This window comes from Eulemur rufifrons, chromosome 7 (assembly GCF_041146395.1).
Source record: "Eulemur rufifrons isolate Redbay chromosome 7, OSU_ERuf_1, whole genome shotgun sequence".
Classification (NCBI taxonomy): Eukaryota; Metazoa; Chordata; class Mammalia; order Primates; family Lemuridae; genus Eulemur; species Eulemur rufifrons.
This window is the reverse complement of record NC_090989.1, coordinates 78187751-78205894: the sequence shown is the minus strand read 5'-3', so window position 1 is coordinate 78205894 and position 18144 is coordinate 78187751. Positions and strand designations below refer to the sequence as shown.

Below are 18144 nucleotides of genomic sequence, written 5' to 3'. Positions count from 1 at the left end.
GAATTTTGTGTCTTATATGAACAACTAACACTCTGTGATCTAGAAGTCCTGGTTCCTAGAGAGGAAATACTTCTATCAGAGATATAGTAAGAATCCCTTCAGTGATAGCTGCCACCCCGTTACTTTTGGCTCTTTGTGCCAAGGAAGGTAGTCACCATCCTGGCATAAGTAATTGACATTGATCATCAGAAGGGGACAGGTCTACAGATAAAACATCAGCAAGGTGATATCTCATTGTGGTTTTGATTTGCATTTCCCTGATGAACTCTGAGCATTTTTTCATGTGGGTTTTTTTTTCAGACAGAGTCTCACTCTGTTGCCCGGGCTACAGTGCCGTGGCATCAGCCTAGCTCACAGCAACCTCAAAGTACTGGGCTCAAGCAATCCTCCTGCCTCAGTCTCCAGCTGGGACTACAGGCATGCGCCACCATGGCCGGCTAATTTTTTCTATGTATTTTTAGTTGTCCAGCTAATTTCTTTCTATTATTAGTAGAGACAGGGTCTTGCTCTTGCTCAGGCTGGTCTCGAACTCCTGAGCTCAAGTGATCCTCCCATTTCAGCCTCCCAGAGTGCTAGGACTACAGACGTGAGCCACCACATCCAGCCTTTTTCATGTGTTTATTGGCCATTAGTCTATCTTCTTTTGAAAAGCTGCTGTTCATGTCTTTTGCCCACTTTTTTATGAAGTTGCTTGATTTTTTCTTGCTGATTTGCTTGAGTTCTTTGTAGATTCTGATCATTAGCCCTTTATCGGATATACAACATGCAAATATTTTCTCCCATTCTGTAGGTTGTCTATTCGCTCTGTTGATTGCTTGGCTGTGCAGAGCCTTTTTAATTTAGTCAAGTTCTTTTATTAATTTTTGCTGTTGCTGTGATTGCCTTTGTGGTCTTCCTCGTAAATTCTTACCTTTTGTAACAACCTGGATGGAACTGGAGACCATTCTCTTAAATGAAGTGAAGCAAGAATGGAAAAACAAACACCACATGTACTCACTATTAAATTGGAACTAATAGATCAACACTCATGTGTACACATAAAAATAAAACTCAGTGGAAACCAAGCAAGTTGGGGGGAGGGGAAATGGGTAAAATCACACCTAATGGGTACAATGTGCACTATCTGGTGATGGGCACATTTATAACTTTGACTTGAACTGTACAAAAAAAATATTTGTACCCCTGTAATATTCTGAAATTTTTTTAAGAAAATCAAAACTTCAAAAACAAAACAAAATAAATCAGCAAGGCTATATAGAAAACTTGATTAACATTAACAACCTTGATCTAGGGATAGTAGAATCTTATATTCATTAAATAGAGAACACACATTCTTTTCTAGCACATAGAATATTTACAAAAGTTGGTGGCATGTGAGATCAAAAGAAGTCTATTAAATACCAAAGAGTTGATAGCATATAGATTGAGGGGATTTCCAAACATTTTTAATCATGTACCTCCATTGTTAAAGGTTGGGTTCCCTGGGAAGCAGACTCTGAGATGGAGATTAGTGTGAAAAATGTTTAGGAAATGATTTTGGGATTAATACCTGTGGAAGAGAGGAGAGGGAAGCAGGAATGAGCAGAGGGAGAAGTTGAGCTGCAATGCAGTACAACTCTAATTGAGTAGCAATCAATCTGAGGTTCAAGCAGGCTTGTGAGACTATTTCCCACTAAATGTCAAGGCCTCATCCTACTCAATGTCCCTGGGAGCTCTAGATCTGTGACAGCCCTTCAGAGTTGGGGCAAGAGGACAAGGAAGGCATTTGTGTCCCTGCATTGAGCAGTCATTGCATGCAAGCTACCCTTGGAAGAAGGTGTGATCTTGAGCAAAGCAATCCCCAAAGAGGGCCATCTTCTGGCAGCACTTCTAGCAGCTGGGAAAATAAATCATTCCTGAAATCAAATCTGGATAGCACATCACATATATTTTTAGTATATATCTCTAATATATAGGATGCTTGTTGATTTACAAATCATATACTTTTACCATGTGTATATTATATTGATATACATGTATATTATAAAACACAATAAAAAAAGAAATTTAGAAATGATGAGATGATAATATAAACAATATATTAGAACATCTTGCTAATAAGTGATGGTTTCATATTATCATTAGCTAATAGGACAATACACATTTAGGGCAAACTTCAACATGAATGGTAGGCATATAAATCAATATTTCTAAAATGTCCTCTTGGAGAAGGTAGAATAACCCTAAGTACAGTAAAAATGTGCACAAGATAGATTGCATTTCTGTTCATGTCAGCTTATAAGATGCTTTCAGGAACTCATTCTGCCAGGCTACTTTAAATCAATATTTCTAATAGTTTTCTTGATAATTTCAAATATTTTGGGCCAACTTCTTGCCGGATTTGACTAAATCATTCTACTTTGTAATACAGCCAACAAAAAGCTGATGATACGAGAACAACCAGCTCTGCCATTGTCTTGTTCACCTTTGCTTGCATTATTTATCTTCAATTGTGTTTTCTTTCAAGACATCTTTTTAAGAGTGCTTTCTTTCAAGGAATCTTTTGTGAGGGTTAATTTAATTAAATTACATGATTTAGTCCAAATATCCACTTACCCTAGCACCCATCATCTGTGACACTTCTCCATATGCAGAAAGCAAATCAAAGAGGAAGGATGCCACTGTCAACCTCTGCACTCTGGAACTTGTCTTCTTCCCTCGAGATACCTCCTGCTTGGTATATGGCTGTCTCAGATGCAACCTGGTAAGGACAATAGCACACAACAGGACAGAAAATATTCATCAAGATGAATTTCTTACATTGTAGACAAAAATAAATAGCAATAGCAGTTCTAATATTTTCTGTCTGCACCTCTGTGGATTGTCTTTTACACTCCCTTGGGAGAGGCACCCACCCCGTTCTGGGGATCTCTGATCTAATGAGCAGAAGGTCTGTGCACTCCAGATTCAGTGCTGAAAGACACAGCTTTTCAGATTTCTCTTTTCCTCTGTGCCATTGTTGACCACCTCTCCTTGTGATAATGCATTATTTTCTTTGTGAGTGCTTTTTTGTCTCTAATTGAGTAGCAATCAATCTGAGGTTCAAGTAGGCTTGTGAGACTATTTCCCACTAAATGTCAATTTAAAGCCCTATTCTAAAGTTCTTAGTGGGCATCTCCATCTGCCTACAACAATTATATGTGGAACACAACATAGAAATTTCTGGGTAATTCAACATCAAGTTGAAAAACACATCAGACTGGCAAAAAAAATTTTTTTTTAAACAAGAAATTCTGTTTAATGAGACTACATTCTTAAAACTGCCTGTGTATCAGAATTACCTGTAGCACTGAGAAAATAAAAATAAAACAAAAACCCCAGTAATTCTTGGACTCCACCTGCATTAGTTCACATTAGTGTCAGTTGTGAGTAATTAAAAACTCACAATAACACCAACTTACCCAGGATAGGAGTTGATTGCTCTCCCACATAAATGCCTGTTGGAAGTAGAGTGGCAATGCTGCTCCAAGAGGTTCTCAGGGACCAAAGCTCTTCATTCTAGAGCATGGCCTTTGTCTTCATGATTTAGCGTATTGGATGGAACTCCAGTCCTCCTGTCTGTGTTTCATGCAGCAAGATGGAGGAAGAGACAAAAAAGAAATGGGCCAAGGATGCACATCCTCTAACTGTTAAGGCAGGTGCCCAAATGCTGTTACGTGACACTCCCACTGACACATCCTATTGTCTAGAACTTAGTCACATGTCCACAACTTGATGCAATATATTGTATATTCTGGGCATCTACATGCTCAGCTAAAAGTTGAAACATTTATTACTACAGAAGAAGAGAAACTTTGGGGAACAGCCAACAGTACCTGCCAAAATTTACAAGTCAACAATTCTTCAGGCCTTGACCAGCTTTGGAAATCCAAGTGCATTTATGATTTTGATGGAGAAGGTTTTGTCCTGACCTAGGGACATGACATGATGGCTAGATTTAGCAACTGTTCCTATGTCCTCTTGGAGAAGGTGGAATAACCCTAAGTACAGCACATATGTGCACAAGATAGATTGCATCAGCTCTGCTCATGTCATCTTGTAAAGGCTTTCAGGAACTCATTCCTCCAGGCTACTTTAAGTTGGGTGAAAGAAAACAAATATTTCAATTGAAATGCTCTGAAATTTTTGGACAAAAATTAAAAGCTCTGTTCATCTCTCTCATAATCCACTTTCTCAGGATGCTACAAAAAAAAAAAATACTAAAAAGAACCAAATGTAAACATTTCCTTAAAATTTGGTCCTGTTGGAGAACTAATATAAATGGAGAATCTCTCGCCACTGTTGTCAACTAACTTCTATTTAGAAAGAGACAGAAATGAACAGAAGAGTTTTCGGCATGAAACTGCTACACAGTGTTTTGGGAACAACACTGGGTCTGTACAACTCTAGGGGGTCCCATTCATATTCTTTCCATGTGGATGACCACCCCTTGGTGCACAGCGTGGCCTCCCCACCGGAGTTTCGCGACGCTGCTGTCCTCCCTGGAAGCAGTGTCACTTCTCTGTTAATCTCAAAATACGTATAAGCTGTCAAGATAAGCAGATGGCATTGACTGCTGCGCAGGGGTGGGGAACCTGCCACTTTCTGATTTCAAGATTGTTCTTTTTTAAGCACCAAAGCCGGCAAGAAAAGCTTCGTCTTTTTCTGCTGCATCCCTTTTAATAAAAGGATTTGTTCTGTAAAATTTGGATTCAGTCAAAAGGCCGCACTTAAGGACCTAGAAGGCCATAGATTCCCCACCCTGCCAGCGGTCAGATAATCCAGTGAGCCTTCAGTATTTCTGATTTGTAGGTGTCTGTTTTAAAGACAAATCTAAGACCCTAGAAATTTCAGGTTCCTACAATGCAGTCAAGTATGATTTGCATAAACAATTCCGTAACATCATTGATCAGGGGGATTTAGGATCCCTCACTGTATCTCTCATGCACACCTGTTCCTACTGGAAATGAATGACTGGCTAGCAACTGCAGCTGCACCGTGGCTTTTCTGATTTAAGGAGTATCATTAGTCTCATCTTTAAAGCTAGAGTGTGACGGCAAAGCTTCAAGGGTGTTTCCGACATACAGTTCTCGTCAGAGTCAATTACCATTAAAGCACATTTTTTAGAATGTCATTCAGAAGTTTTTAAAAATATATATAGTTTTAAAATTAACAATAATAAAATCAGCCTTTTAAGTAAGTGTATTTTTAAGAATAGTCTTAAAAATCATATTAACTACTACATATCATATTAACTACTATTATAGGTAGGACCCAGCAAATTGGAATTATTTTTGCCTCATTTGATATAAAATAAAAAATGAATTCATAATTTTTCTTTCCATTTTCTATGTAGAGTGTTGGTCCTTAACCTTTATTGAGTCATGACACTTTTGAGAATAAGAAGTAAGATATGATACCTCTTCCAAGAAATGTAGAAATATACTCAGATACATAGTATAAACATTATCATAACACTTCAGGGATTGACTCATAAAATCTATTGATGGGCCCTGCAGTTTCTAAACCTCAATCTAGAGGCTACTGTAGAGTGCAAATAAGTTTTAAGAACTCAAAATAAAATCCATTCAAGGTTTGAAGAAAACTTAATGTGTTTTTTTATTTTTACATTAATTTGAAAATAAGTCACCTTGGAGACAAAGTTACTTCTTTCAGGAATCTTCTCCATTGATGTCTTTAATTTCACAAACCAAATTACATAAAATTCAGTAGTATACATCTCAAAAATTATTCTAAGCTGAACTACAATTCAAGGCACACTCTCGGATTTTTAAAAATTTTTTTCTGTATGTTTGTTTTGCTTTTTTACAATGGAAAACTTATACTCTGTCCATTTAAGATTTCTCCATCAGAAATTTTTTGTAATTTTGTTTGGTCCACAAGTGAAAATATTGTGGAGACAGTTTATTTACACCACACCAAAGGACAACTTCAGCCCATTTCTTTAAGAACTTTGAGATATAATTCAAATATCATATAATTCACCCACTTAAAGTACACAGCTCAATGGTTTTTAATATATTCAGTTATGCAACTGTCACCACAATAACGTTAGACCATTTCACCAACCCAAAAAGAAATCCTGTACCCATTAGCAGTCACTTCCCCTACCCCACTTCCCAACAACTCTAGCCTTAGGCAATCACTAATGTACTTTCTGTCTCTAGAGATTTGCCTGTTCTGGACACTTCATATACATGTCCATACAACATGGGGCCTTTTGTGACTGGCTTCTTTCACTTAGTGTAATGTTTTCAAGGTTCATCGTGTTGTAGCATGTATCAGTACTTTATTTTTATGGCTGAATACGAGTTCATTGTATGGCTACACCACATTATGTTTATCCATTTATCAGCTAATGGACATTTGGATTATTTCCAGTTTTGGGCTATTATGAATAATTCTGCTATACAAAATTTGTGTACAAGTTTTTGTATTGACCAGCCCCTTAATTTTTAACTACACAAGGCAAAAAGTAAAAGAGAAGAATTCCCATAACAAAATTATACAAAATTTGTTTTGCAATAATTTTGGATCGTTCATGACTCAAACATTTCCATATACAACATCACAAAGATGCGTCACGACAGGGAAATTGGCATCATTACTCTATCACAGAATTAAGAAATCCTAGAAGGTTAGATGTTCTCTAAGATCCCTTCTTATACTAAGCTAACAACTTACTACTTTCTGTCACTTCTCCATGAATAGAAAAGACCATACAGACCAGGTTGTGGACATCCCCTACTCTTGGGGAAATGACCATCTTGCAAGCAGCAAGCATGACTATACACATGTGACTGGGCCTTGGACTGAAGTGATCTGTGGAGCATGGCTTGCCAAGCTACGCTGAGTTCCCCATTCTGGTCTGAAGTACTTGGTTCCCTCACCACTTCCCACCTGTGTTTTACCTGAAACTTTAATGTTTGTTGAACGTATGTATGATTCATAAGATTTCCGATCAGTACTATGTGTGTGAGGTTGAAAGGAGTCAAAATGAATTTATAACTTAGCTGAATTTACCCTTTATTAATTGACATATTATTCCTGAGTATCTCTCATCAGCTATTATGGTATTATATTCATACAAGTTTACTCATTGAATTGATCTGATAAGGACAGATTCAGAGGCATAGGAAGCACATTCCTAAAGATTTGACCCATCAGAGTCATCAGACAGAAGACCGAAAGAAGAGGTTTAGCCAACCAATTATTTCTTTTGCTTTGTATTTCAGAGCAATCTTACTTTAGATTTTTGGATTTAATTTCCTGGAAGGATGAATCACAATTTACTGCTGGGGGGCCCTGCCATGCTTTGCCATTCTTTCAGAGGAGGGTTTCCCTGGGCAGCCAGTTTTCTTAGATAGTTACTGGGCTCCAGTTGGGGAATATCAGGATTCTGCCTGGAATATTTCTGTAACTTCTCTAGAACTGTTGGCAACCCAACTGTGGAAGCATAGAACATGGGCCCGCCCCTGTACCTTGGCCATCCATACCCATGTAAGTAGATAACATCAATGTGCTCTGGGCCAGGAGCTATCCCTTCTTCCAAGATACGAAATGCTTCATTGATAAGTGAATATAAGCAGCGCTCAAGGATCTCATCCTGGCTAATGATACGTGTTTCAATGTGATGGGTTTCTCTGTACTGTGACAGATATTTGGAAAGCCAGGGATCAGGTTTGTGAATCCTACCCATTGGCTTGTCATATTGATACCAACCCTTACCTGTCTTTTGGCCAAATCGTCCTAATTCGCAGAGCATATCAGGAATTGGGCAATATCTACTATTGCTCCGCTTTCGGGCAGGAGTTTCTGGAGGCAATGTAGGTCCAGTAAGACCTTGCCCCTTTCGAGATTTCCAACCTATATCCAACCCAGTAAGGTCGGATACTCTAAAAGGGCCCATTTTAAAACCAAATTCTTCCAGCACCTGATCTATCTCCTCTGGCTTACTGCCTTCTTCTAGTAAGAAATATGTCTGATTGTAATAAGGACGCAACATTCGATTCCCCACAAATCCATTACAGTTGCCTACAACTACTCCAATCTTTTTAATCTTCTTTGCTAAGTTCATAACAGTGGCAATTGTAGTAGGGGAAGAGTATCGACTGGCAATAACCTCTAACAACTTCATGACATGAGCTGGTGAGAAGAAATGGGTGCCAATGACCAAGTGAGGGCGATTGGTGGAAGAAGCAATCTCATCAACATCCAGGGCTGAAGTATTGGTGCACAAAAAAGCTTCTGGCTTGCACACAGCTGAAAGTTCTGCAAAGACACGCTTCTTCAGGTTCATTTCCTCAAACACTGCTTCAATGACTAAGTCTACACTACCAAGCTCCTGCATAGATGAAGTTAACCTGGGTTTTGGTCCTGACCAAGAGTGGCCACTCTGTTGCATTTTGGATGCTTCCTTTTCCAAGATGGAGGTTATTATCTTGTCTGCAGTTTCCAGCTGCTTTTTATCTGATTCTACAGCAATCACAGGGATCTTGGCCTTTGCAAAAGAAACGACAATGCCTCGACCCATTGTTCCCAAGCCTGCAGATAAAGAGTAAAGGAGAAAAAGAATGATTTAATGCTATTGGGAACTGGATAATTACTTACTGGATAGAAGGCTTCTGTCACAATGTGGCATTTAAAGAGATTGAATCAAGCAATGCAAATGGATTGAGTACTAATTAAGAGTACCTTGTTAAATGCTCCAGAGGATATAAAAATTAGTAAGAGTCACACACACAAACAAAAGCTATTTGAGCTAATAAGCAACTTCAACAAGGTTGTAGGAAACACAATCAATATACAAAATCAATTGTATTAATACTTCTATATAGTAGCAATGAAGTCTGAATATAAAATTAAAAACCAATTTCACTTACAATAGCATCAAAAAGAATACACTTAGGAATAAATTTAACAAAGAATAGGAGGATTTGTACACTAAAAACTATAAAACATTGTTAACAGAAATTAAAGAAGCCCTAAATAAATGGAAAGACATCTAGTGTTGATGGATCAGATGACTTAATATTATTAAGGTGGCAATACTATTCAAATTGATCTGCATAACCAACACAATTCCTATAAAATCCCAGCTGATTTTTTGCAGAAATTAACAAACTGATCCTAAAATTCATATAGAAATGCAAGGAACCCAGAAGAGCCAAAATAGTATTGAAAAAAGAGAAAAAAGTTGGAGAATTCACTCTTCTCAATTTTAAAACTTTTGACAAAACTACAGTATTCAAGACAGTGTAGTACTGGTATAAGGATAAACATATACATCAATGGAATAGAATTCAGAATCAAAAATAAACCCATACACTTTTGGCCAATTGATTTTTAACAAAGGTGCCAAGACCATTCAGTGGGGAAAGAACAGTCTTTTCAACAAATGATGCTGGGATAACTTGATATCCACACACAAAAGAATAAAGTTGGATGCTTACCTCACACCATATACAAAAACTAACTCAAAATGGATCATAGACCTAAATGTAAGAGCTAAAACTATAAAATTCTTAGAAGTAAATCTTAGGGGTAAAACTGATGAGTAAATCTTTGTGATCTTGGATTAAACAATGTTTTCTTAGATATGAGACCAAAAGCACAAGCAAAAAAAGAAAAAAATAGACAGACTGGACATCATCAAAATTAAAAACTTTTATACTTCCAAGAACACCATAATGAAAGTGAATAGACAACCCACAGAATGGGAGAAAATATTTGCAAATCATATATCTGATAAGAGACTTGTATCCAGAGTACATAAAAACACTTACAATTCAACATTAAAAAGACAACCCAATTTAAAAATTAGCAAATGATCTAATAAACATTTTTCCAAAGAAGAGACACAAATGGCCAATAAGCACATGAAAAGATGTTCAACATCATTAGTCATTAATGAAATGCAACTCACAGTGAGATAACACTTCACACCGACTAGGATGGCTATAATAAAAAAAACAATAACAAGTGTTGGTGAGGATGTAGAGAAATTAGAGCCCTGATATGGTGCTAGCAGGTTTTAAAATGGTGCAGCTGCTGTGGAAAACAGTTCAGCAGCTACTAAAAATGTTAAACATGGAGTTACCATATGCTACAGCAATTCCACTCATGTATATACATCTCCAAGAGAATGGAAAATATATGTCTGCACAAAACTTGTACATTAATGTTCATAGCAGCATTATTCAAAATAGCCAAAAAGTAGAAACAATTCAAATGTCCATCAACTGAGGAATGGACACACAAAATATGGAATATTATTCAGCCATAAAAAGGAATAAAGTATTGATATATGCTACAACATTAATGAATCTTGAAAGCATTCTGCTAAGTTAAAGAAGCCAAACACAAAAGGCCACATGTTGTATTGTTCCATTTATATGAAATATCCAGAATAGGCAAATGCACAGAGACACAAAGTAGATCAGTGGTTGCCAGGGGCTAGAGGAAAAGGTGATGAAGAGTGAGTACTAATGTGTACAGGGTTTCTTTTGAGGGTGATGAAAATGTTCTAAAATGGATGTGGCAATGGCTACATAACTCTGTTAATATCTAAAAACCATTTAATTGTATTCTTTTTTGGTGATATTGTAAGTATGTATTTTTATTTTTAAAAATTTTGGTAAAATATACATAAGATTTACCATGATGACCATTTTTAAGTGTGTAGTTCAGTAGCATTAAATACATTCACAACCATCATTGGAACTCCTTCAAATTACAAAATTGAAACTGTACCTACTAAATTATAACTCTCCATTTTCACTTCTCGCAGCCCCTGGCAACCATTCTATATTCTATCTCTATGAATTTGACTTCTCTAGATACTCATATAAGTGGAATCATGCAGTATTTGTCCTTTTGTGACTAGCTTATTTTAGTTAGCATAATGTTCTCAAGGTACATCCATGTTGTAGCATATATCAGAATTTTCTTCCTTTTTAAGGCTAAATAATATTTCATTGTAAGTATATACCACATTTTAAAAATTTTTTGTAGAGACTGATCTCACTGTGTTGCCCAGGCTAGTCTCGAATTCCTGGCTTCAAGGGGTCCTCTCACCTTGGCTTCCCAAAGTGCTGGGATTATAGGCATGAGCCACTGCGCCTGGCCCATATACCACATTTTGTCTTTTCATTCATCTGTCAATGGACACCTGAGTTGCTTCCATCTTTAGGCTATTGTGCATAATGCTGCTATAAACATGAGCATGTAAATATCTGTTTGGGTCTCTGCTTTCAATTCCTTTGAGTATATACCCAGAAGTAGAATTGTTGAATCTACAGAATTACCATATGATCATAAGCCATACTATTGTCCATAGCAGCTGCATCATTTTACATTGAATTATATACATTTTAAAAGGGTTAGTTTTATGACATGTGAGTTGTATCTCAATAAAACTGTTATTTTAAAAACATGAGTAGTATCAACCTTCAGCTTCTAACCTAGCAGCAGGAAGAAAAGTTCACAAATATCCACCCTATATGGTATCCATCCTATTTGATCCAAAGGAAAGAGATTATATTTAGTTGGCTGAATCAAGAAAAACTTTAAGACAAAGACATTTGAAATGGGCCTTAAAGAAAGATCATATTGAAAAAGGTAAAATGAGGATGTTAAACCATCCAAGTTGGGGAAGGGAAAAGAAAGCGAGGAACATTTTAAGCAAAGGCAAGAAGAATGGAAAATGTAGAAAAATTATTTGATGGAAAATATGCTACTGTTCGTTCCTCATGCCATTTCATTTTCCTTCTAGGCACATAGACGACTGTATTTTCTAAACCCCTTGCATCCTCGTAGGGCCTGTGACTTATTCTGTTTAATGAAATATGATGATGGTGGGAGGGTAATGTGAGTTCTGAGTTGGCTCCCAAAATCTCCCACAAGATCCTTCTTGCCACCTGGATATAGAGAATGCAGAGGATGACTCTGAGGCCTTGAAGGAAACCCTAGAGCAAGTGTGTTGGCAAACTGGCTTACAGGGCAAACCAAGCCCACTGCCTATTTTTATACTGCCTGCAAGCAAAATATGTTTTTATACTTTTAAATAAAAAATCTTTAAAAACAATACTATTTTGTGATACATAAACATTATATCAAATTCAAATTTCAGTGTTCATATATAATCATATTGGAACACAATCATGCTAATTTGTTTCCATATTGTCTATGGCTGTTTTTGTTCACAATGGCAGACTTGAGCAGTTGCAACAGAGACTGTGTGGCCCACAAAGCCTAAAATATCTATTATCTGGAACTTTACAGAAAAATCTTGTGGACCCTTGTCCCAGAGAATGGCAGAGCCACTAGTTGGAAAGAAACTGGTCCTAGAATGACCTTACAGACTGAGGTCACACAATAAATAAATCTTTACTGTGTTAAGCCACTGACATTGTTGGGTTATCTGTTGCAGCAGGAGATTATCTGTTACCTAACCAACCACTGTGAATAAAACAGCTTTGAAAGCCACTTATATATTACTCTTCTATACTTCATACTGACTAGCTTTGGGAATTGGTTTTGAATATAGAATACAGTCATCAGAAATCACTGATTTAGTTTCTCTGGAATATTTTTACTTAATTTTCCAAATTTATTAAATTGCTTCATGCTAGATGATATCATATATAATAAATATATTAAATTATCAAAAACATTTAGTTTTCCAAGTTTATTAAACATCTTCATTTCTCCCAGGATCAAGAAGGCTGAGTCGCTCTCATTGCTATAGCAACTTGTATCCTAAACTTTAGCTTGGGTAAACATTAGGAGGTGGAGTGTGGGGTTCAAAACCCTAGCCTGCTAGCTATGAAGTCCCAAGCTTCATATAAAATTTCTGACATGGCAGAAATTATGATCTCACTGATAAAATAAGGCATAATGAGAAGTTATGTGAAAGTGTTTTGTAAACTGTAATGTAATGTAATGTAGGTGATCTCTCAGAACCGAAAACAGAGCAAGAAAGGCAAGGCGCTGCCGTGAAGACGTCGTGCAGTTCTTCAGCGCTTACGTCCCCCAGCGGGTCTGTCTGCTGAAAGACCTTGGCGGGAGGTGGGGGACTTCAACAGGTCAACTCATAATCCAAGTCACAAAAGAGAACCAGATTAATGCTCTTTAGAAATGTTTGAGATAGAATTTTAGATTTTTCTTATTTCTATAACCTGATGCTTTCATTTAATTATTGAAATAAAAACATACATGAAAACATAATTCATATTTCTTTCAAAAAGTTCTTAACTCCTAACTTCTCTCACAACCTTGTGGTCTTCTCAAGACATCCCAGACTGTCAGACAAGGGGCTGAAGGACCAAGCTTTTCCCTGTTGGTTATTATGTTTTCATACTATATTCAATTTAGTTCCCTAATTTTGCCTCATAAACACATACAGACAGGGACAAGGAGTCCTGCTCCCCTACCAGATTACTGCTTTTAACTGCCATGGAATTAAATTTGGTCAGGAATCTCTTCAACTCACAGAAGAAAATAAAGAATAAGGATGCTTTAAATACTGGTTTTGCGGTTTTGTATCAACTACATTCTTCTCCCGTCCTGACGTCCCTGAGAGCTCAGGTGAGGTGGGAGAGCGTGAACTCGCAGTGGCACCAAGCTGAACTGTGTCTCCAGCACGGCTGAGAGCCTGCCCACGGGTTCATGGAAGTGCACAGCTGGGATCGTCAGGGTTGGGATTTTGCCAGGGAGCACAGTGAAAGGGAAATAAATCATGACGTTAGAGGACATTGGCAAGAGAGTGGCTGAAGTGACGACTCAAAATTAAATCTGTATGGAGAAGAAAATAAAGATAAGGGGAAATGATCACGTAATTGCTGTAGCTGGAATAACCGATGAAGAAAGAAATGAGGAGCCAGGTGGTGGCCCACGCCTGTAGTCCCAGCGATTGAAGAGGCTGAGGCAGGAGAGTCGCTTGACCCCAGGAGTTTGAGGCTGGCTGCACTGAGCTATGATCGCACCTGTGAATAGCCACTGCACTGTAGTCTGGGCTATATAGTGAGACCCCAGAGGGAGAGGGGGAGGGAGAGGGAGGGGGAGGGAGAAAAAGAAAAGGGAAGGAAGATGCAAAGAAAGATACGTGGTTGTAGAGGAAAGGTAGAGTTTTGCATTTCAGGGGTGGAGAAATACTTGGGGTGACGACCAGACCTATGGGTAAGTCATGAGAGGGGGTCATGGAAGCAAAGTGTGCATGTCACTGGGTCTGTGGAGGCAAAGGAACCCAGAAGCTACAGGGTTGGAAACCTCTCCACACAGACCACAAGGACAATCAGGATGGCAGCAGGATTGGGACCAACGTGGATAACATGAGCCAGTTACCAAAATGATCAGCAAATGAGGGGAGCAATGAGGTCAGATGGCAGGACCACAAAGGAGAGTGTCCTGAGGGGAATAATGGTGTGACAGGGGACTGAGAAGAGCCACTGAGGCCTATGGAGTGTAGGAGAAGCAGGAGCATTCTCCAGAGAGGGCTGCGTGAAAAGCAGGTGGTCAGGGTGAGCCAGGTTTCAGGCAGGAGACAGAGCAGGGAGCTGTGAGGGAAGAGGATGAGGATGAAGGAGTATTCCAGAGGGTGCACGGGAGCAGCAGGAGGCAGCATCCCAAAGACGAAAAGCAGAGCAGTACAGACATACACGTGAAGAAGGTGCAAGTGTCCAGGTTTTTCACTTTGTTTTTATCTATGTGTCTTCTATATATTTTAGATGCCCTTTCAAATATTTTTCAAAACAATGTGGGATATACTTTTTAAAAAATAATTTCAAACTTGTAAACCATATATGCCAGACACAAACCTGAAGTATTTCAAAAAAGGCTTGTAACAAGGAAATAGGGAAATTCTCAAACAATCGTTGATAAACACAATACTGAAAAACTTAACTGCTTGCTATTATTTTGCACTAATTATTCTTGGCTTGAAGGAATATAGGTGAGAAGAAACAACTATATGCACAACAACTAGAAACAAACATTGGTTTTGCTGAAAGTACGTACAAAAAGAGGAACAATCATAGTTCTTTGTCATGCTATTTCTATACCACCTTAAAAAAAATCAAAGGTGAATCAAGGGTAAACCTCAACAGGGTCAGAGCTGAAAGAAGCACAGTGTGTTTGCATTACAGACATATTCTCTTATACCACAGTTTGATTGAGACACCAAACAGACTGAGAAAATGTGGAGTGAACTCTTTGCCTACAGGTTGGGTTGGTGCTAGGGGTGATGATTAAGAAAGTTGATGCTTTTAGTAAACTATAGACCTTCTCTCTAGAAAATTATACTTAAGTTGGTGCATAGAACATTTTGCTTACCATTTCAGGGGATTTAAAATCCACCAAAGTAAGGCCGGGCGCGGTGGCTCACGCCTGTAATCCTAGCACTCTGGGAGGCCGAGGCGGGTGGATTGCTCAAGGTCAGGAGTTCGAGACCAGCCTGAGCGAGACCCCGTCTCTACTAAAAATAGAAAGACATTATATGGACAACTAAAAATCTATATAGAAAAAATTAGCCGGGCATAGTGGCGCATGCCTGTAGTCCCAGCTACTCGGGAGGCTGAGACAGTAGGATCGCTTAAGCCGAGGAGTCTGAGGTTGCTGTGAGCTAAGCTGACGCCACGGCACTCACTCTAGCCTGGGCAACAAAGTGAGACTCTGTCTCAACAAAAAAAAAAAAAAATAAAATAAAATCCACCAAAGTCCATTCTTGGGCCAAGACTAAGTAAGAGCAAGTGAACTTAGGAAACTGGCCCAAAGAAACCAATCAGGGAGCTATTTTCTAAGGAAAGAAGACATTTTGTTTGGGAAAATGCCAGTGGGGGGAGTAGAGAAGCCATGGTTTCAGGGCTCAGACGGATTCGAGGATAGTAGTTTTGAACTAGGAGAAGTGAATGGATGCAGGGCAGAAAGACACACTTTATTCCAAATACCTAGCTACAGAGTGATAGGCCATGCCTTGAAATGTGGTACAAACAATAGTCCTTGCTGGGAAATCCAGTAATGAGAGAGTCATGCAAGGGAGAGGTGGGGATGAGTAAAAAATACCCAGAATCTAGAGTCAGACAGACCTAGCTAGGGTCAGACTCACACCACTCATGTTGAACTCACTGTTGAGAACGTCAGCGTCTTTTCAGGTAAAATGAAGAGAGTTCATGGGCTGGGGTGAAAATTAATTTAGCTAACACAATCACTTTGTTTAGTATGGAACCTGGCACCTGGTGGTCCTAAGCAAATGGTAGTACTGTACATGTGCAGATTTGGAGAATTCCATTAACTACCCCATGCTCTCACCAAGAACACCAACTGAGGCTATGGGCCTTGCTGATGCTGTTTTCCAGGATGCTCCGGAGGGAGTTGACCACTTCTTTACTGCCCTTTCAGCGAAGAAGGCATATTGCAGGGCTCTAGCCTGCCCTGATTTCTGAAGGTACATAAACAGCTCCTCCTCCTTCTTGATGCCCTCTTCATAGGGATACTGCACAGCGGCCTGGACGGCACGGACACAAGCCTCTTGAGCAAGGGACCCAGGGTACTGCTTCCGCACCCTCGAGAAGGCCTCACTGAAAATGGTGTCCATGTTGGGCAAGCTCTGAACTGCCTTGTTGCAGAATCTACGGGATTCTAGAGGTTGATCTGCAAAGAATAAGAAAAATCAGAGCTTTGGAAATATCACTTATACAAAGGGAATATGAATGTATAATAATAATACCACAATAATAACCTGTTCAAATTCAGAGCACAAAATTAAACACTATTCATCAAAATATTTAATATAATACTAATATCAAAATCTCTGACATCCTTGCAACTTAGTCCTAGAAGATAGAATTTAATTGATTCAAAACAACTTTAAGTTACCTAATTTGGGCCTAAAAGTTGCATTTTCTTTTTATTCCAAGGCCAAGACAATTTTATAATAGGTTAAATATTAATCTGTTGATGAGTCTAAGGAAAATAGTTCTGAATTAATATTTTAGATTTAAAATAATCTTAACTCCATTCCTAATAGTACCAAAAACTTTAAAATACCTAGACAAGAAGATGGTGTGATACTGATGCTAGGATAGGTGTACATATCAATGGAAGATAATTCAGAGTTCATAAATAAATCTTTAAAGTTATAGCCAATAAATTTTCAACACAGGTGTCAAACAATTCAATGGGGGAAAGGAGAGTCTTTTCAACAAAAGGTGCTGGGATAATATTGGACATCCACATGCAAGAAACAAACAAAACAGAACAAAACACTTACATCCTTACCTAGCACCATATATAAAAATTAACTCAAAATGGCTCATAAATCTAAATTGAAGAACTAAAACTACAAAAACTTCTAGATGAAAATATAGAAAAATCTTTATGACCTTGGGTTAGGCAAAGTGTTCTTAGATACAATACCAAAAGCTTGATCCATAAAAGAAAAAAATCAATAAACTGGACTTCATAAAAATTAAAGAATTTTGTACATCAGAGGATACTATTAAGAAAATGAAATGACAAGCCATACACTGGGAGAAAATACTTGTGTGGTAAGCAGAATAATGGCCCCCCAAAATGTCCACATCCTAATCCCCAGAACCTGTGATTACCTTGCATGGTAAAGGGATTTTATAGGTGTGATTAAGGTTAAAGACCTGGAGATTGGGGGATTACCCTGTATTACCTGGGTGGGCCCAATCTAATCACACGAGTCCTTAAAAACGGAGTACTTTTCCCACCTGTGGTGAGAGAGATTTGACAATGAAGAAGGGTTAGAGGCCGGGCGTGGTGGCTCACGCCTGTAATCCTAGCACTCTGGGAGGCCGAGGCGGGTGGATCGCTCGAGGTCAGGAGTTCGAGACCAGCCTGAGCAAGAGTGAGACCCCGTCTCTACTAAAAATAGAAAGAAATTATATGGACAACTAAAATATATATATATACAAAAAATTAGCCGGGCATGGTGGCGCATGCCTGTAGTCCCAGCTACTCGGGAGGCTGAGGCAGTAGGATCGCTTAAGCCCAGGAGTTTGAGGTTGCTGTGAGCTAGACTGACGCCACGGCACTCACTCTAGCCCGGGCAACAGAGTGAGACTCTGTCTCAAAAAAAAAAAA

General features: G+C 38.5%; 1 protein-coding gene across 1 annotated transcript in view; it reads right to left on the bottom strand.

Moving 5' to 3' along the window:
• Positions 1–5694: 5694 nt before the first annotated feature.
• The window catches only part of EHHADH (enoyl-CoA hydratase and 3-hydroxyacyl CoA dehydrogenase), a 53993-nt gene continuing 41543 nt past the window's right edge, over positions 5695–18144 (bottom strand). Inside the window, exons 6-7 of the mRNA XM_069475236.1 lie at positions 16345–16686; positions 5695–8583 (exon numbers count right to left, since the gene is read on the bottom strand). Of these exons, the coding sequence (XP_069331337.1) occupies positions 7322–8583; positions 16345–16686 (1604 nt within the window). The 3' untranslated portion in view covers positions 5695–7321. The remainder of the gene's footprint in view (positions 8584–16344; positions 16687–18144) is intronic.